At 39.2% G+C, this 20831-nt stretch overlaps 1 protein-coding gene across 24 annotated transcripts in view; it reads right to left on the reverse strand.

Annotated features, from left to right (window-relative positions):
- The window catches only part of Kiaa1217 (KIAA1217 ortholog), a 417228-nt gene that overhangs the window by 83875 nt on the left and 312522 nt on the right, over positions 1 to 20831 (reverse strand). For 23 of the 24 annotated variants that reach the window (XM_040277708.2, XM_040277696.2, XM_040277700.2 and 20 more), the window contains 2 exons: positions 17749 to 17947; positions 13849 to 13942 (listed from right to left, as the gene is read on the reverse strand). In XM_040277708.2, the coding sequence (XP_040133642.1) occupies positions 13849 to 13942; positions 17749 to 17947 (293 nt within the window). Of the gene's footprint in view, positions 1 to 3226; positions 3538 to 13848; positions 13943 to 17748; positions 17948 to 20831 lie in introns of those variants that run through there. The other variant, XM_021722967.3, reaches the window with a different exon arrangement.

A 20831-nucleotide genomic window follows, 5' to 3' on the forward strand; every position in this document is an offset into this window, starting at 1 on the left:
GTATGTCATAATTTGAAGCAGCTGCTGTTGTTTCAGTTAACTAGATGCCTAATCTCTCTCCCATAAAAATATTAGATAATCTAAATCTAGTTCAAAATCCATTTGTTTTTGGTGCAAGCCCGTGTATGTCCAATTAATGGACTCTAGACCTACTATAGGATTCCTGGGTCTTTTTGAGTAAAATAATCTAGAAGAGTGAGACTTGAGCTGCTGTCTGGAAGGGAGGAGGTAACACCTGGCGATTCTCAACGGCAGCAGTGGACGGCAAAGAGAAGTCAAATATACAGCTCTCCTAAGTCCATTAAACAAATAAACCTCATGAGGCCTGGGGAGGAGAACAAAAGCATGGAACAGGCTAACAGGGCTCTAGATATGGACAAGGAGCTGGTCTGAGGACAGCGGCTTGGGCTGTTGCCCAATTTTTGTCACTACCTTATTTTGTGATTTATTTATTTATTTTGGTCTTGGGGATTGAACCCAGGGGTGCGTCAACACTGAGCCACATCCCCAACCCTTTTTAAAAAACATTTTTTAATTTGGAGACAGGGTCTTGCTTAGAGCCTCACTAAATTGCTGAGGCTGGCTTTGAATTCGTAATCCTTCTGCCCCAGCCTCCGGAGCTGCTGGGATTACAGGCCTGTGCCACCAGGCCCTGCTTTATTTTGTGATTTTGACCAAACCTCTTCAACTACTCTGAACCTCCTGGGACTCAACTTACAGGTGAATGGGTTACCAAAGACGACACCTAATACTCTCTTTCTACCTGGAAAGCCCAATGACTCTAAAGAAGTCAAGCCTGTTCACTGAAGGAGCACCAATGATGCACAAATCTAAAGCCGCTCGCTCTGTTTCCTCAAAAGCAGACAAAGTGTCTATCACTCCTGCAAATTACAGGCAAACAAAGAGATTGCTACCCTATGAGAAAAAAAAGCATACCAGGGAGGAATTGTGTTACCAGGAGAAAAAACACTTTTTTTCTCTTTAAAGATTAAAACATGATTCCTTCCGCTCTCAAATTTATATGAAATAACACATGCTCACCTGAGACAGTTTGGGAAAAGCATAAAAGTGCAACTAGAAGTGCACTATGGACCCAGGGAACCTCAGCTGATGTAGCAGGGAACAGTTTGGTATGATCTGGGAAGACAAAATCTCAGCCAGATAACAACATGTAGGTACAAGGGATACAACTTAAAAATACAAGGACATATGGTTCCAGTCAAAGGCCATTTCCGTTAACATCTATATTTGTAAAAGCAAAGAAAAGACATGTGGCTTGGACATCAAAGGGCAGATGGGTGTGGCAAAACCCTCGCACACACTCCAGCCATGGCTTGGAACCCTGTGGGAGTCAACCCTACCCGATACCTGCTGATGCTCTGTTCCAGGCGCTTACTTGAGCTGTGCTGGTTGTTTAGCTAACCCTGGGATTTATGCTGAAGTGGGGTTGGAAGCAAGTTGCCTTGATCCTGACGCCCAAGTTCTGTGTTATGATGAGCAGCTGCACTGCCTGGTGATGCTGTTGGCAGTAATTACTTTGCATCGCAAATCACCAGAGTATTTTTGTTGCTCAGTTGACGTCTCAATCTTCAGGAGGGGGTGGTAAGAGCATTGCTGTAGGGGAAACTCTGGTTCTGAGAAGGCTCACTCAGCTTGCTGCCCTAACCCCAGAACCTTCACCTCTAACTTTCTGGAACGTTCTCCCTGGTCTCCTCCTGAAACAGTGACAGGTGGGCACATTGAGCCAGTCTCCATTCAAAGACACTTTCTCACTTCCAAATCAAGCTTACAAATACTCTCCCTGTTCTCCCCAACACATTTTAAATGAACACTGCAGCACACAAAGCAAGGGAAAAAAGCAATAAAATCTTCAGCAGTAAAATCAGTAGTTTACCCAAAGTGCTTTTCGCTATCTGATGTTCACTATTTTCATTTCACTAACTTATAACTAGGTCCATGGATAAACAATCAGCCTGATACAGTCCAAGGTTTTAGATGCCACAGATCTTAAAAAAAAAAAAATCCCAAAAGTACAAAATAACTTATCTTGAAGCCAATTCCAATATTACTTGTTTATTATTATTATTCAAGATAAATTATCTGTATTTGACTCCAGACTATAGGCATCAGCAACTGGTGAGGCTGTGCAGTATGGGATATAGAAACAAGGGCTATGGAGAATCAACCTGGATTTAAACCCCAGCTCTGCTACTTATTACTAGTGTGCTACTTCATCTCTCTCGGCCTCAGTTTTCCAATTCTAAAATGGGTACAACATTAACAATGCCATAGGATTATCATTGTGACTTAATAAAAATATCTGTTATTTAGATTGCATTGGATAATCACATCTCATGTACATCAACTCATCTACAGACTGTGATAAAGACGGAATATAGATAAGCAGATCCATGCACACATGTATCTTTAAAGAAAAACTGACTGATATAAAATCTTCATTAAATTCCTCTAAGAGAAATTAATGCATAGTTTGTGAACAAACTCCTGCAAGAGTAAGACAAAATATTTATTTCAATCAGCGTGATTTCTATCAAAGACTTTTTCAGGCAATCATTAAATAACCTGGTGCAACAGACTCAAATCTGTTATTCATAAACTGTAGGAGTTTTCAATATTATATTATCAAGTTTAAATTGATATTTCTTTAAATATTTTCAAAACCAAGATAAAGGAGTTGTTTTTATTTAAAAATCTTAAAGTGATTTTCACAGGAACAAAAGACCAAATAATTCTCCCCCGCCTGTTAAAGGACACATCCTAATTTCCCTCCCATTTGTACCATGTCTTTCAATTTTCTACATTTGTCTCAGAAACTGAACACAAGTCAACATCTTCCTGAAAACATGGGACACTGTCACAAAACACATAAATCAACAAGCTCGGTACAAGCAAACTCCATTGACATTTTAAATCCCTTTCTAAATTATAAGGCTAAACAGAAACTAGATTCACAAGATTTGTGGAATGGAGACAGCCCAGTGTAATTTCAGTTGATCTTTCAAAACAGACGAACACCAGTAACAAAGAGGTCTCCTTCCAAGCAGAGTGCATGAAGTTGACATAAAACCTCAATTGTGATTCCTTATTGAATTGAACTTGAATACAGAAGGCTTAACGAGTGAATGTAAATGTGCCAGAGCGTGACCAAAAAAAAGAAAAAAAAAATTCCAAAGATCACATTTTGTTATAAAGACACAGTTCTTACCTTTCATCTTCCGTGGACCTTTCTTTTCTAGAAAAAACTTTCTAGACTTGCAGAGACCTGGAAATCACCCATCTCTCGAATGCTTCCTGCTCTGCCTGTCTTCTTGGTGACTAAACGCCAGCCTTGGTTTTCTTACACAAGGAAGCTTTTAGTCAAAATATGTGGTTTAAAGGAGCAGTATCCACCCTTGTTAAAACCATTTCACGGACATTCAGAGGTTTTGTTTCTACTCTATGAAAGTTAAATCTAAATAGGAAGGCATTTTTCCTGTCCCGGAAATCAGCATAACTAAAACCAATGCTGAGCTAACAAGAAGTGTTTCTTCCATGTGTTCTGCCTGGCAGACACTGCAAGCCATATCAAGGAAACACGTGATGTTTATAAATACAATATGGCTCATGTTGTCATAACCTCTCAATGACAAAAAAAAAAAAAGTGCAAGAAAAAGCAAGCAGCCATGCAGCAAGAAAGATGAGATTTTGTATCACTTGAAAACTGTCTCTCTGATGCGCATATGTTACCTTCTTGCTTCCTAAAAAAATCAGACTTTATAACTGGGAGCAGTGAGGGAAGAAGGAACTATCTGTCAGGTTCTGGATAGCCACTGCATTAAAATGTATTCAATGGATGATCATTTCAGTAAGTCATTTCTAATCAGTTGGAACAGAAATCATCCTTTTGCATGTTAGAAAGACACAATATAATAGGAACATTAGTACGTGTGCTGCTCATAGATGAGGTCCAGAGTATCCACTCAAGCAAATACTAGGCAAGGATTTCACATAGCGTGGAACTGATGTGGAACATTATACATGTCTGTTTATATTTTCAATGATTAACTTCTGAGAAGGGAGCTACCACTCCTATCATTCTCACCGTTATCTTCAGGAATCTCGAGTAAGAGGTTACACCAGAATGGGACTGAGCTCTTGAGAGCTGGGAGACAGAATCAGTGAAATTTTGCCATAAGCGGGGTGAGGTTATCTGTTCTAAAACCATGAGCCCTATTTTGTAAGTTTGGAGGTATTTGAAGTCCTGACTACAAATTCAATCTGAAAGCAAGATTTGTCCTAGTGAGTCATAAATGCAGCAACAAAATGATCTGTATTATTTAGATTTGTTGCCGATATTTAACTTACTCTCTAAAAAAGATGAATGCAATTCCTGAAAACCACTCTTCAAAAACAAAACAAAACAAAAGATAAGTGTTTTTTTTTTTTTTTTTTGGACAATCACTTAGTTTAATCTGACAAATTCAGACTCTTTTCCTTATTGTTATTTTCATCTTAAATTTCTGGATTATTAGCTGCTATCAAATCATCATAATGAAATGGGGAATGCTGGTAAGACAGGTAGACACTTTTATTCTCATTTGGGCCAGCAACCCACACCAGGATAAACTAGGGATGTGTTGCAAAGCTCAAATGTTTGTGTTTACAGATTATCGTATTAATCTTAGTAGATAAATATCGGCAGGAAGTTTGACAGGAAAGTGGTGATGTAAGTACCATTTTTCATCCACATACTCAGGACAAGGACACTGAAGAGAGCCAGAGGGAGCATAAAGATGAATGAAATGGGTCCCTGGCCTCCAAGAAGTTTGTCAAGGAACTTAAGATAGGTGCATCAGGAACTACTAAAAAGATTCAATGCAATCCCCATTCAAATACCAATGGCATTCTTCTCAGAACTAGAAAAACAGAATAGTCCTAGAACTCATTTGGAAGAATAAAAGGACTAGAACAGCGAAAACAATTTTAAGACAAAAAAGCAATGCTGGAGGCATCACAAATTATACTACAGAGCGATAATAACAAAAACTGCATGGCACTAGCACAAAAACAGACACATAGACTAAGGGTACAGAATAGAAGGCCCAGAAACAAGCCCTCCTATCTGGTCATCTGGTCCTTGACAAAGGTGCCAAAATCATACACTGGAAAAAAAGACAGCCCTTTTAACAAATGGTGCTGGGAAAACTGTTTATCCACATGTAGAAATATGAAACTAAACCCTTATCTCTCACTCGGCACAAAAATCAACTCTACATGGTTCAAAGATTTAGGAATCAGACCAGAAACTATGCAACTCCTAGAAGAAAATGTAGGGTCAACACTCCAAAATATAGGCAAAGACAATGCTGTTTTCAATAGGACCCCAAAGCTCAGGAAATAATAAGACTTACTAAATGGGATGGCATTGAATTAACAAACCTCACACAACACAGAAAACAATTACAAACGTGAAGAGAGAACTTAGAGAACGGGAGAAAATCTTTCCTAGGGATTCTTCTGATGGGATTAATAACCAGCATTTAACACTAAAAAAATTTAGCAATAAAAAAACCCTCCAAATAATTAATAAATGGGAAAATGAACTAAATAGATACTTCTCAAAAGAAGAAATACAAATGGCCAACAAATGTATCTGAAATACACTGTTAGCAATTAGAGACATGCAAATCCAAACTACACTGAGATTACATCTCATCCCAGTCAGAATGGCAACCATCTAGAATACAAACAATAAATGCTAGAGAGGATGTAGAGAAAAAGGAACATTTACACTGTTGGTGGGATTGCAAATTAGTACAACCATCATGGAAATCAGACGGAGGTTCCTTAATTAGGAATGGAACCACCATATGACCCAGCTATACCACTCCTCAGTTTATATCCTAAAGAATTAAAGTCATAATGACATATGCATGCCCATGTTTATAGCAACACAATTCACAATAGCCAAAGAATGGAACCAGCATAGGTGTCTGTCTATTAATGAACAAATGTATAAAAAATGTGATAAATATACACAATGGAGTTTTGGGCGTTTTTTTTGTTTCTTTTTTTGGTACTGGGGATTGAACTCTGGGGCATTTAACCACTGAGCCACATCCCCAGTCCTTTTTATTTTATTTTTATTTTTTTTGAGGCAGGATCTCGCTAAGTGGCTTGGGACCTTGCTAAATCGCGGAGGATGGCTTTGAACTAGTAATTCTCTTGACTCCTGAGCCACTTGGATCATTGGAATGAGTCACCATGGCTGGTTCCACAATGGGGTTTTACTTAGCCATCAAGAAAAATGAAACTGTCATTTGCAGGAGATTAAATGGAACTTAAGAACATTATGTTACATGAAACAAGCCAAACTGAAAAAGTCTCATATGAGAAAGTGAGAGAGGAAGTAGGAAAAGAAAGGTGTAGGGGGGCACTCATGAAAGTCAAAGGAAGATCAGTAAAGGTAGAGGAAAAAGGGATCAGGAAAAGAAGTGGGGAGGGCAAGGGGAAATACTGCAGAACAATGTTGATTGAATTATATGTCACATTGTGGGCATGCACAAATACGTCACAATGAATCCCCACCATTATGTCCAAGTGTAAGGCTCCAATATAAAATATAAAAAATAAAGACAAAATAAAAGTAAGAATAAAAGGAAAAAAAAGGAAATGACCCATAGACATGGACCTTGGAGACAGCAGTGGGAAAGGACTGAGGTAAGTATAGGAATGACTAGGAAGGCCAATTCCAGAGTTCTGCCTGGCTTGAGACCCACTCTATCGCTGACTGGCTCTGTGATTTTGAGCAGGTTCACTAACCTCTCTGATGAGCACCAGGTTCCTCATCTGTCACAGGTAATAAGATAATAAGAACTCTCACATTACCTTGTTTTTACAGTCAGAAATGAACAACCACAAGCAAAACATTTATCAAGGTGCTAAGCACAGACAAGCATATGATGAATATTATTTTTTAATGCCACTGTCATTGTGACAGCCAAGGGGATATCATGGTTGTGTCAAAGAAATCTTTGAACAAATGAGAAAATCAGCTAGGAGTGTTTTTTTTTGAAGCTTCCATCTCTTGGGATTCTTTGCCCCACACTTCCTGTTCCTTTTTTCCTTATCCACCTCCCCTAAGGGTATCTTTCTAGTACAGTCAACAGAGAACAGAATGGGGTAAAGTGAAACATGAAAAGATGCCATGAATCAGGTACAATATAGTGTCAAGAGATGAAACAAATGTTAATAAAGTAACATTTGTACATTTCAAAACTTGCAGAACTTGATTGGAAATATGAAGGAAAGGAGACTGTGGACTAAATTCAAAGTAACAGAAAGAGGTGAGCTCAAATCCATGTGACCTTGCGAAAGACCTCTTTGGCCTCAGTTATATCATCTATAAAAAATCAGCATACCTACTTTGCAGAGTTGTGGACTAACAGAACAGTATGTAAAGTACTTTAACACATTGTCTACTGCAGACACAAAAAGGTCTATTATCTCACATTCGGGACAACAATGGTATAGAATGAACTCATTTATATCCTGTCAGATTCTGCAAGAAATTAACAGAGTTCACATTACTTATTACATTTTTTTTTTAAATGAAAGTCAAAAGTGGAATGTACGACAAGAAGAAATTGAAAGTAGGGAGGGGCCAGGAACAAAGCCAATACACAAAATACCCGCCACAAATGCCTATATCCTTGCTGTGGGTGGGCCACAGATTTAATTCTAAGCTTTAGAGGAGCAACACAAAGAGGGAAAATGATCACTTACAAGACTCAAAGTGTCCATATGATAAAAATAAACCAAGAGAAGCACAACTATTTCTGGCGATGAGAACAGAGAGATATTTTTACAGTGAGTTCTCATTAATAACAGAAAATGAATAATACAGCATTTGTAGCACCATCATTATAGTACTCAATGCAATCCATGTAAAGAGGTTTATTCAACTTTTACCACAGGTTAGGATGCTGGACTGGCTTTCAGAGGTCTACTGAGAAGAACATATTGTGGTTTGTGCCTTTGAAGAACTAACAGTCTGTGGATGAGATGAACATGACCTAAACGACTACACCACCAGGGTAATGTGCAACGTGTCCTCAATGGGGGGAAGATTAACCGTAACAGAGCGTCAGGGAAAGCTGCATGGAATAGGCATTCTTTTCTTTAGACTTGAAAAGCAAGTTTTTACTTTTAAAACATTTTATTAGGGAAACTGTCAAATATAAAAAAGTGGAGAAAATAATATAATGAATTCTTATCTCCCAGCTTTGGCATTTTTTTTTTCAACATTTCAACAATTTTGTTTCATCTACTTCCTGTAAGTGTGTAGATTTTTGTTATTGTTTGCTGGAGTGTTTTAAAGCAAATTCCATTCATCCTGTCATTTAACCTGCAATACTTTCGTATGTTTCATTAAAAAAAAAAAAAAACAAACACCAACCTATTATTATACCCCACAGAATTACCAGTTTCATCTTAATATCATCTGATTCCTAACACATGTGGAATTTTCCCAAATAGCTTTAAGAACATTTTTTTACAGTTGGTTTGTTCAACTCAGTATCCAAACACTGGTATGCCTGTGGCACTTGGTTGTTACAACATAGTCAAGTCCTGAGAAACTCAGCGCTCCTTTTCCAAACTTTTCTCAAGGCAGTAGTTTGTTAAGGGAATCAGACGATTGTCCGGCAATATGTTTGAAGACCAGAATTTTGAAAGTTACTGTCTTGAGTCTGTTTCATGCTGCTATAACAAAATGCCTGAGGTTTTTTTTGTTTTTTTCCTTCTTCTTCTCATGATTTTGATGATTCTGGTGGCTAAAAAGCCCAGATAATCTGGTGCCAGTATCTGTGGGTCAGCCTGCATCAACATGGCCAAGAAGCAGAAAGGGAAATGGCCACGTGTGGAAGGGGCCAAGCATGTGAGGTGATCTTGCTTCATAACAAACCACTCTTGTAAGAATTAATCCAGTCCTGGGAGAAGTACGCTGATCTCCTCTGAGGGTGGATCCCCCCATCCATTTTCCAACCACCTTCCATCATGCCCCATCTCTTAAAGATCTAACACTTCTTACGTTGGGGACCAAGCTTCCAGCCCATGAGCCTTAAACCATCTCCAAACCATAGCAGGCAGACATGTGGAAAGGAAGAGGACATTTCAGAATCTTGGAACTAGAAACACTGGGGAGTAAGAACAGAACTGCAGCCGATGCAGTTGGTAGAGAAATAATGACTATTGTAACTACAGCAGCAGAATGCTAGCTAAGGAGCCTAGTATCCACAACTAAGTTACCCAGTTCAAAGATCAGCCTTTTCTCTCCAGCTATGTGGCCCTGGGATAATTTCTAAACATAAGAAACTGTTTCATCAAGTACAAATAAGAGGACTTATTACAATGCCTGTCTCAAAATTTTGTCGTGAGAATTAAATAAAAATGTGTTAGCGACTATAAGAATACTGGTGTGGGCAATGGCAGAAGGGCCATCTCTGAAAGACCTTGCAGAATGGAATGGGCAAGCTCTGGGGGATGTTTGAAAATGTGAATAGCAAGAATCAGGCAAAAGCAGAATCACTGACACCTCAATGCAATGTTTTAAACCTCACATTCCCTAGCCCCCAAGAGATTCATGCACACATGTATACTCCCCAATGTAACCAATCTATCCTCAAAAGATAACAAAAAAATCAAGGAGGATAAAGGCTTGGAGGAAAAAAAAAACCAGTGATTTTATGTTCAATGGGATACATTTGAAATGCTAGAAGAATATCAGTATGAAAAGAACCACATAGAAGTTGAACATTTGGGTCTTGAATTCTAGAGATGGCAGAACTAGGATACAGTTTTAAGGGTCATCCATATGGATGCAATAATTAAATCAGTAGTAAAATAAAAACTACAAGTGCAAAAGTTCAGAAAACAGACAAAAGAAATAAAAACTAAAATCTCCAAACTGGTAAAGACGGCGGGAATACACTGGAGATCATTTAGGGGGAAAAGGGAGGAAGAAACACGAGTGAATAAAGGAGGCTGGGGGGTGTTTGAATGGAGGGAAGGAATCCAGACATGGCGATGTAATGGAAGCCCATGGTTTCTAAGGAGACCATTCCTCAGCATCAAACACAAAGTTCAAATAGAAGAGGCCTGGGCAGCGGTGACTCATCTGGGCATTAGGAAGTAATTTAAGATGCAGGGTCAATTCTGGGGAGTTATGATCTAAATGAAAATCTGGCAGTTGTCTGTATACAAGTAAAAATCCTAGACAAGTGAAATTAACAGAAGGAGACAAGAGGGAGAGCATTAAGGGAGAGTAAAGAATCTTGGGAAGTAATGTTGACTATATACAAGAAGGTAAAGAAGCCCACAAAATATGAAAAAGCCACTAGGAAGTCACCAGTACCATTTGAGGACCACAAAATGGAATGGTTCATTTTAAGTTATATATTTGTGAATTAAAAACCCTGTGAGTACCTATATAATTTGTGTGAAAGATCCCCTTCCATATGGAAGCTCGATCCCTTGGGAACTGAAGTATCAGCTCTACCATCTGATGCAATAAACAAAGGCTATGTGATTAAATTACATCAGGATGATTTGCACCCGTGTGCAAAAATCAGAGCCGGGTGGGCTCAGATCCAGTTGAGAACCACAAGTCTCATTAAGATATCCTGGCCTCAAAAATGCTCAGCTAGATGCTAAATGAAAAGCTAGACACATGCTTCCCACCAAGCATAAATTCCATGTACACTCTGAGGCCCATAACCTCAGAGTTAATACATTAGTCTAACACACTTCCTGAGGAACGCCATTCTATCATAAAACTGCTCTGGGAGAAATGCCTGGGAATTTTGGATATACAATCTGAACATTTTCTTTCTGTTCAAAGGCAAGATATTAAATTTATCATTTCAGGAAAGTCTCTGAGGCCACTGCAAAGTTCTGGCATGGCTGGTGTTACCCCTCTACTTGTTCCAACCAATGTCTTTCTCATATGCATGTTTATTGGTAAGGAGTGGGCAGCTGGGAGTTCTGGCCCAGGCTGACTCTAGAGGCTGGCAAGTAAAGTCTAATGACATCAGGGGCAGGGCTGCAGTGACTGACGCATGCAAGTGGTTACTGTGGAATTCCTTCAGGCCACGCTTACATTGCAAACATACGGAGGATGCAGCTCCCCTAAACCCAGCATGCAGCTTGGTTTAGTCTGTGACAACTGATCCTAGCTCTGTACTTTACCATGAACAATGGGGTTTTGGATCTGGGCTACAAATAAGGCTCAACAAAACTTCCTGTAGTTTCATAGCAATGCAGACACATTCATCAGAAAAGGAAAAAGAATTCTAACTTCCAGAACCAAAAGGTGAGGCCCAAGGAATTCCATGTCTCTAAGTTTGGAGAATCTGTGAAGAGGGGTTAAGTTACAAACTATAGGCATGATCACATCGAGCTGGTTTCTATTTTTTCATTTCTAAATAGTCTTATTGAGACAGAAAAGCTTTTCTGTTGTGTTGGATGGTGAACATTTGTCATTTGGTTGACTTTCTTATACAAACAACTGGTGTCTAACGTAGGCTGTGGATAACCCAGAAAGTGATCGTTGTCATCTCATCTACAAACAAAAACAGATCCACTTGCTGAAACCCTTAGCAAAAGTTGTGCATTTTAATAGGCTTTGTGCATATGGTTAATATTTGATGCTTCCAGTCCTCACAGCAGGTCCTTATGTAGGCACCACATCTGCTTAAGAGTTAAAACAGGTGTCCTCCCAGCCATAAACAAGATTCTCAAAGGCAATTGTGAGGCGCCTGTCTGGGAATGGCTCTACGTAACAGAAACAACTCCAAGCATAACGGAACTCCAGTTCAAAGGCCAGACATATCAAAAAAAAAAAAAAAAGATATCCAAAGGGGCAAAGACTCCTAAGAATGTCACCAAAAAAAGAGTAATAAAAGGCATAGTGTCTTGTAGTATTTATCCATGCTTCATGATTGGCATGACATAATCTGTCTTCATGTATCTCTGGTTTATAGTTGAAGTGGAACTGGTTAAAAGTGAACCTCAAAATTTTAGATTTTCCAGAGTAGCCACACAGACTTCAGTTCTACTCACACACCATTTTAGACATAAAAAAGCATTTGAGGATATAAGTGGCCTTTTTCTCCAAAAGCATAGACCCTGGTTCCACATGTCACTATCAGGTTCCAATCCAGAATTACACAGGGATTCTTCCAGCACTTTCAACTGAACCTCCTGACTTGTTTCTTGGTCTTGAACTCACATACTCTTTGTAGGAGATACAACTGTGGTCTCCCAATAATATCTGTACCCTAACTCCCTGCACTTGTGGTTACTTTGGGATACTTGGGAAAGAGAGGTTTAAAGTTGTTAATCAGCTAACTTGAAATTAGGGAGATTTTTCTGGACTACAGTGTAGGCCCACTGTAACCACAAATGTCTTGAAAAGCGGACAACAGGTTAGAGATAGGCCGATGGTCAAAGTGATGCTATTTTGCTAGGTTTGAACATGGAGAAAGGGGATTACAAATCAATGTTGATGATTGCTAGAAGACATAGGGGGAAAATAGATTCTCTCTAGACTCTCCAGAAAAGCCTTGCTAGTGACCCCTTATATTGTGCCAGCAAAACTCATGTCAGTCTAAAGACTCTAGAACCATAAGATCATAAATTTGCAGTGTTTTAAGCCACTATATTTGTCATAATTTGTTCTAGTGGCAATAGGAAACCAACAAGCATTATCAGGAGACAGACAGCACACCTCACTCAGGAACAATACTCCAACTCCAGGAAAGAATCATGCCTGAGTTTCTTTGCTAGTATTTTTTTTTCTTTCTAGTTACACTTCAACATTCAACTAAGGCTAACCCATAGAAAAGATGATATGAAATGGCGCGGAGTCATCTAAATGTGTGTGTGTGTGTGTGTGTGTGTGTGTGTGTGTGTGTGTGTGTAGGGAGGCGGGTTATGGGGTGTGCAGCTGAGAACCAAATCTTTTATTTTCCCCTCCCATTTTTACTTCAGAAGAATGTAAAATTATTGTTAGAAACTCAATCCCTTCCTGGTGGATCTACATTAATGTGATCTTAAAATTTTCTTTTTTAGTTTCCTTTTTCTTTTTCCTTCAAAACACCCCTGGATTCTGTGAATATTTGTGTGATCTCCTGAGATGATCTAAATCTAGAGGACTTTTAGCTCTTAAATCACAGATGTTTGTGCTTGCCCACAACATGGTTCACAGAAGATCTGCTAATATTAAATATAGTACAACAGTAAATAGTCCTGGATTAGAAGGTGAATAATGGAATGAAAACGTGAGGAACTTGGAAGACACGCTCTGAGAACATGAATAGTTTGTCCATGTAACATGTGCACTCTTTGTAGGTGAATTTTATGTTGAAGAAAAAAATTTCAAGGGATCCTCTAAGTTAGTGTATTAAGAGAAAATTTTCAGGATATTCTTGGAATGAGGCTTTTTCTAAACTCCAGGCTTAGGGGTTGGAAGGGTGTAGCTCAGGGATATAGAACTTGCCTAGCAGGTGGGAGACCCTGGGTTCAAACTCCACCTTGCCCAAGATAAAAATAAAATATAAACTCCATGCTTAGAGGTGAGGTGGATTAGGGTATGTAACACTCCCGTTTCAATCTGGTTGCCCTAAATGACGAAGCTACCTTATTTTTCTACTATGGAACAAACAATGAGTCACCAGAGGAGAACCCATGAAACCAGGTGGTGGGGTGTGACTATGTGAGAAGCAGGAACAAGAAGAAGAGATGGTTGGACCCACCAAGAAAAGTTAAAAATAGAAGAGTGCCGCTTACCCTCAGGTCTCCATTCACAGTTTTTGGTGTGTGACTGAATGCGTGTGAAGGATCCTTGTTGTACACTTTGAGGAGGGATCTGTCCTGAATGTTCCTGGAATCAAAAACATCAAAAACTATGGCAGATGAAAGAAGCCTGACTCTGGCCATTTCCTCTGCCGACTCTGCAGGATCAGGTAAAAGCCACGAACAGACAATCTGGCAGGGTCTACCAGAAACCACACAAAAAGTTCTTTCACCATAAAATAGGCAAATATAAATAAGGAAAAGAAGAAAAACGACTTCGGCTTTTCTTTCTTTGTCTCATTCCTCGGGCAAGTATTATTCTTTCAGTGTAGCTCTCCACCCATAAATATCAGGTAACAAGAACTTTCTTTCAAGATTTTGAGGGTGGAAAACTAACGCTTTCAAAAACAATAAAATTCCAACGTTTACAATATGTTCAAAGAGATTCGGTTAATATTTAAATATTTAATCGTTTACTTTGCCCAAACACCTGGTTTGCTGCTTATCTAATGAATGCGCACATGCACACACACACACACACACACACACACACACACACACACATATGCCTTTTTTCCTTTTCTTTTCTTTTTGTCTACAAACATGCTCAGCAAAGAAAATAAAAATGTTATATGCAGTCTTAAAAAGTACCAACATTAATTAAATTAATATCTTTACAGTGCATTTGTTTCTTCCACAGTGGGTTTTAAAAAATACTTTCCTACAAATTGAATCATGGGCCATACAGGAATAGCAATAGATAAATTCTTCTCTCCTTCTAAACCTAGCACTTACAGCCAATGAGTCATTCCACAAGCAAAAGACAGAAATCTCATACCTTGCTTGGCGCCTACCTTAAAGTTATTTAAGAGCACATGAATGTCTACGAAATCCTTGTTTCGCCCTGTAAAGTCTTGGAAGGGCCATCCAAAGTCCCTTCATCCCTGTCTACCCTGTGATTCCACTCCAGTGATGGCTGGGGCAAACTCAGAAAAATGTGTGCAGGAGGACAAATACCTTCTCCCAGGTGCAGCGATGCATTTATTGGGCTGATTGCAATCACTGGGATTACTGGGTTATGTTTTGGTTTTAAGTGAAGTGGAGGATTCTTGGACTGGTCCTGTTCTTCTTCTTTAAATACCTGCCAGTCATTACTTTGAAGCAAGGACTAGTCCAAGCTTGCACACTTGTTCCACGTTTTAAGGAGCTCGTTAGAAGTCTGCTGAGGGGAGCATACGGCCCTTGTTATTAAAAGGGGCTCAGTTAATGAGAAGGGGAATGTTGCAGGGGCAAGGCCTTGGGCATTCACTAAAGGAATGCACCCTCTGGCTAGAGGCAGAAGTCATGTGTGATGATGTGGAGAAACTGCAAACCTCACTGGTGAGAAAGACTTACTGCAACTGTAAAGATATTTTGAAAATACATGAGCTTGGCTTATGATTAATTTAGAAACATGTTCATCTGAGATGAACCAACAGTAAAAGGCCAGATTGCATTTATGGTGGTGACATTTACAACACAGTATTCTGACCTGAACTTTGCAGCATTTCCCAAAGGAAAATACACAGAACCCAACACATAATGAAATAAGCCAAATGGTGAGAAAATACACTCTTGCTTCCAAAGTACTCAGGAGGTGACATGAAATTTGCCTTGAGTTTAGATTAAAGCCATTGTCTTCAGTTAGAACCTATGTGAGACTTTTTTTTTTTTTGGTCTTAAAATAATGCTTGTGGTGAAAATTTCTTCTACCATTCAAATGAAATAGAATTGAACCATCTTTTATATTTAAAAAAGAGAGAGAGAGAGAGGGAGAGAATGATTCTTAGGAAGGATATATATGTGATCATTTAGCATAAATATTATATTCATCATCCAACAAAAGCATTTTTCTCTGCTTGAATACTTTTAGGTCTTTTTAAATATTTAAATCAAAGAAACTGAGAAGTAAAATTATAGAAAATTTACAAATCAATGACTTTCCACTTAAGCTTTTTAAATGAGATTTAAAAAAAAAATCAGGCTATCAGTAATGCAGCTTAAAGATCAAAAAGATCATCATTTTTGCGATCACAAAATGTAAGCATCACTGGGAATGATAGTGTTTAAAGTGACTGCCCTTCAAGAGCTACTTTCACTAATCTTGCCAAATGGATTTGCAAGGAGGGCCATGACCTGTTTCCTCCTAGTCCTTCTCGAATTTCTCTTTGTTAACTGCTTTCCAACATTCCCAAATAATGCAAACAGGAACCAAATGAATCACATTTTGAGGCTTGCGAAAGGCTCTAGGAAACAGACTTGTGGCAATCCTCCCATAGGCTGCAAGACAGTGAGCTCCAATTGTCTACAACCCTCTCCTCAGCCCTAAGCTCCATAATCAAGAGTGCTTAGTTTCACACCTACTATCTATTACATCATCCCTCCATGCCTCTAAGTGTGGAAATTTGATTGTTATAAAATGTCATGTCCATGTAAAAATACTACATGGGATTATATTATTGCAAACAGTCTTCAAACATAATGTGATTATTTCAGGTTTAAGTTTATGCTTTGTAAATTAAAAAAAAAGTTTTGGTGATAGCTTGACTAATAATTTATATCAAAAACAAGCATGAATGTTCTGGTACTCATGAATATTTAAACGGTTTTTAAAAAGCAGGAAGGTTGTGTAATAGGTAGCACCTATACCTTAGGGCATGTGTCAAACTTTGAAAGCCCTAAATTACTCATTCATCTTGGCACAATACTAAATATGTCATTTGTGATCATTGTAAGATATTTATCGGTTTATATTTACTGTCCTCTAAAGGCATATTTTAAAAAGTGGTACTCGTTATTTCCAAGATAACAAAACAGGAGAGCTTGCTACCACCACGGGGCAAGGATCCAGAAACCCCAAGTTCTGCCCTTGATGATCTGAGAATGTCAACAGACAGCCAGGTTTGGGGTGGGGCTTAGTGCTTAATTGGCTGTGTGCTCTTGAATAAGAGCCTTAACTTTGATGTTATCTGTGATTCTGGTTCCATAAAATGAAAGGGCCAGATTATCCACTAAATAATCTCTTGAGTTCTACAATAGGTAAAGGCCACCATATTAGTGATTTAAGTCCTGTTTCTCAGGTTATTTGAATAGAATAGTTCAAAAGAGTCCCTCTGTTCCATATACACCACCACTGCAGCCAATAGGATGCTTTTGGTTTTTTTTGCCATTTACAATACCATGAATCTTCATAGTCTAGTTTTAGAGTACATCCATCTGGGTGTCCTGGAGAAAGCCCTCCTGGAAAGTGAGACTCTTGGGTAAAGGACACTCTCAAAGAAACAATGAGAATGCTTTTCAGTCTCATTTCTTTTAGGCAATAAAGGTGAGTCCATTGCTTGTATTTTAACTTGTTAGTTGTAAATAATGACCCAGTAGGATCATTACTCCAAACAGCCACAGTCTCTGTCTACAGGGGAAAGAGCACTTGAGAGGGAGTTTGGAAATTTCTAGTCCTGAGTACTGCTTTCAATTCTCACCAAGTTTTTCCACCAACTCTCTGGGCCTTGGTTTTCCTGACTTTGAGATGAAATGGTGGGCTGGATAATTTCTAATGTTCTTTTCTGATTTATCACACTGAAAGATCTGATGTCACATTCAAAGATCCATGCAAAAGTCTTTTGCCTCCATCTTTATAAACTACGCCTTGCAAATGAACTGTGGAAAGCCAGAGAGTGAATTCACACCTGGGTGAATAATCCTGCCAATCATGATAATGGCTGTGCTTTCTTCACTGGGATGAGATAAAAGACCCTCTAAATACCATATGGTGGAGAGAAACAAACCATAAATACAACACACGGAACACGCCCCCTCCCCCCGCCAAAAAAACCCTCAAATGACATAACTACTTACCTTACATCATTTAATTCATAATAGACATTTCTGCTTTCATCTTTGATGTAAATGGCGACACTGGGCGACTCCAGCATTTTCATGGTGAGCTGCTGTGGAAAGGCACTTACAAAGAGAGCACGGATCGTGTCTGCACTTGTGATTTCATTCGGCATCCTGAGCTGCTTGGTTTCATCTCCGTACTGGAGATAGAGAACCCCTGCGTGCAAAAGGAGCATGGTTATTAGTCAGACTCAGAGGACTTGAAGCACAAGCTAAGCTGCATCTGTCCTACTTCACTTACAGATGTTCTTGACAAACTCGAAAAGCATGTGACAAGGAATATATGTTTGGAATTTCCAAGGAATGCACTATCTGATTATCACATAAGCATTTGCTTTTATTCTTTGGAGTCCAGGCAGGTATTAAAGAGGCTAATTAACCACTGTTTTAAAACCAAAAAGATAAAGAACTGACCTCTACTAGCCTAAGGTGAAAGGTAGCATTTATTTCCTTTGGAAGGTATACTTAGGACCTAATCCCTTAGGGTTATTTTTTCCATGTCTTTCATTAATCAGGAACATAATCATTATAGCAAAGGGTAAACTACAGAGCTTAAATCTTTGTAGTCCATTCAGAAACATTTTTAGTGGAAATGCTACCATATTTCTGTGGTCTTAATACATACCTACTGTATATTTGTACCATCTTAAGTTAGCTACAAAAAAAGAATTGGACACAGCAACATTTCATAAATAAAATGGGAAAAAGTCCATTACACAAAGAAAAACACAGGACTGAATCACAGAATGATACAATTTCAAGGGGTATGTGGTCCCCAGTGAACCACATTTCTCAGTATTTTATTCCCCTATAGAGTGTAGTCACTTTCCACATTGATTTTGGGCTTGGCCCTGTGACTTGCTTTGGCCATGGGAACATTATTAGCAAGTGTGATGCAGAATGAAAACTTGATATGTGTTTGCACACTAGAGGTTTTCCTCTAGGTGAGCTGCACCTTGGGATCCACTTCCAGGAGTTCAACCAAGGCACACCTGCGGGAGGCCACACAAAGAACCAAAGTCCTCCTGGTTCCCGTTATGCACTCATTCTATAGCCAGATCTACTGACTGGTCATGTGAATGAGCTATCCCAGCGGATGTCACATGGAACAGAAATGAGATGGTCCCTCCAAACGCTGCTCAAATTGCAGAATCATAAACAAATAAATGACTGCCATCGTTCCAAGTCACTATGCTTTATGGTCATTTGTTATTCAGAAACACATCCCTGAAATAGGATATCTAAGACCCTAGCACTGAATGTGAATCTTTGTGAGATCCTACCGAGGGTGGACCACCACTTGGCTAAGCCTTAATAGGAGAGAGTGATAAGAGAATAGAGCGACGTCTAGATAAACATGGCAGTTCATGAGACAAATTTATTACTTCCTTCAGAAATTCCATTTAAAATGGCAATGAGGAATCCAAAAGACATAAATCCACAATGACAAAGATGAGAGAAAAAAATGGCCGTGTGCTCTTGAAGAAGACCCTTAAGTTTGATGATCATAGCATTTGAGACAAAGTTGACACCTACATCTTTAAGGGAAGAACTTGACCTACAACATCCAGGGCCACAGAAATCCAGGAAAGGATAGGAAGGAACAGTGAGTTGAACGCACGAGGCCTGGTTGAACTCTTTCCTTCCCCAGTTCGTGGCAAGATGTCCACCTCTCCCTTTCCACACTACTCAGCCAAGGAATTCCTCATTGCACTCACATCAGAAGACTGAAGAGCTCCATCCAAAGACTGGATTCAGGACGCCCAGGCCCAGGGGAGAATGCTAGCCAAGGGGCTCAAACCCCAGACAGGAAACTGAAGGATCCCCCTAGAAAACTGAGTGGCCTGGAAGAAGGTGACCAACAGATTTTTGAATGTGATATTTAGATGTCGTCTGGTCATGGGATACGTGGAGTGCCATATATAAAAACTTGCAGCTGGTATGACCAGGTCTCCACCATTCATTTAGACTCACAGGGATTCACAGGTGTTTATCAATGGCTGTAAACAGGAAACAGAAACTCTGCAGAGGCGAGGCAGATCAGGCACAGGGGAACACTTGGAGAACCGTGCAGCAGAAATAAAAATTCGGTGAAAGAGAAAAAGTTGATGGAATCTTAGAAAGTAGAGCAAACAGAACTAAGGGATGAGAAAGGGAGAAGCACAATAATAAGAAAAATAGAGAATGACATCAGAGCACCATAGTCCTAATAAAAGAGCTTTGGGTAAGAGATCAGGAAAAAGAGAATTTCCCCAAAAAATAATCCAAGAATTTTTATTTTCTTTTTTTCTCTCACAAACTGAAGTACAAGACGGAAGATTTAAAGCATTCATGAAATGCCCTAACATGCATTTAGGCTTGTCGCTGAGACACTAGAGATGACAGGAAAAAGCAGAGGGCTGTAAAATCTCCCAGAGGCAGGGACAAAGTCACTTAGGAGGCACTGGTATCAGAAAAGTGATAGCTTTCTAAACAGCAACCAGGAACCAAGACAATAGCAACACCTTTGAGAATCTGAGGTAAATAGATAATTTACATTTTAATTATTTATGTTGTTTACTGTTAGTTTTTCTTCCTAGAATGTAAATTTCATGAGATCAGAGATTTAAAAAAAAAAACATTTTTTTGTTGTTGTTGTCCATTGTACCTATGATAGCAGTAAGTTTCAGGTAGCAAGTTTCTTAATATTTGTTGAGTGAACGAATAAATTATTAGTTATCCAAAGGGGGATGTCACATGCAGTCTGGGTGAGCTGTAAGAGGTTTTTTTTGTTAGGTGATGTCAACTGCCAAACAGCCTTGCCTCTGGTTTGTATTCTCATTAGGAATACATTCTGAAGTGGCAATTTCTTTGACCAGCGTAATCCTCTTGTGTCCGGCAGGCATAAGCAGCTCCATTTCCCCTCTGCCCATCCTAATTTTGGCCCTCAGCTTCCTCAGGGAAGGAGTTCTCCAGAATTTCCACGTGGTTCCACATTCCTCGGAGTATAGAGAAAATCTTTCGAGCCTGTCTAAATCACAGGTTGTGCAATGTCTTGCCCC

The sequence above is a fragment of the Ictidomys tridecemlineatus genome, chromosome 10, assembly GCF_052094955.1.
Source record: "Ictidomys tridecemlineatus isolate mIctTri1 chromosome 10, mIctTri1.hap1, whole genome shotgun sequence".
NCBI classification, from domain to species: domain Eukaryota; kingdom Metazoa; phylum Chordata; class Mammalia; order Rodentia; family Sciuridae; genus Ictidomys; species Ictidomys tridecemlineatus.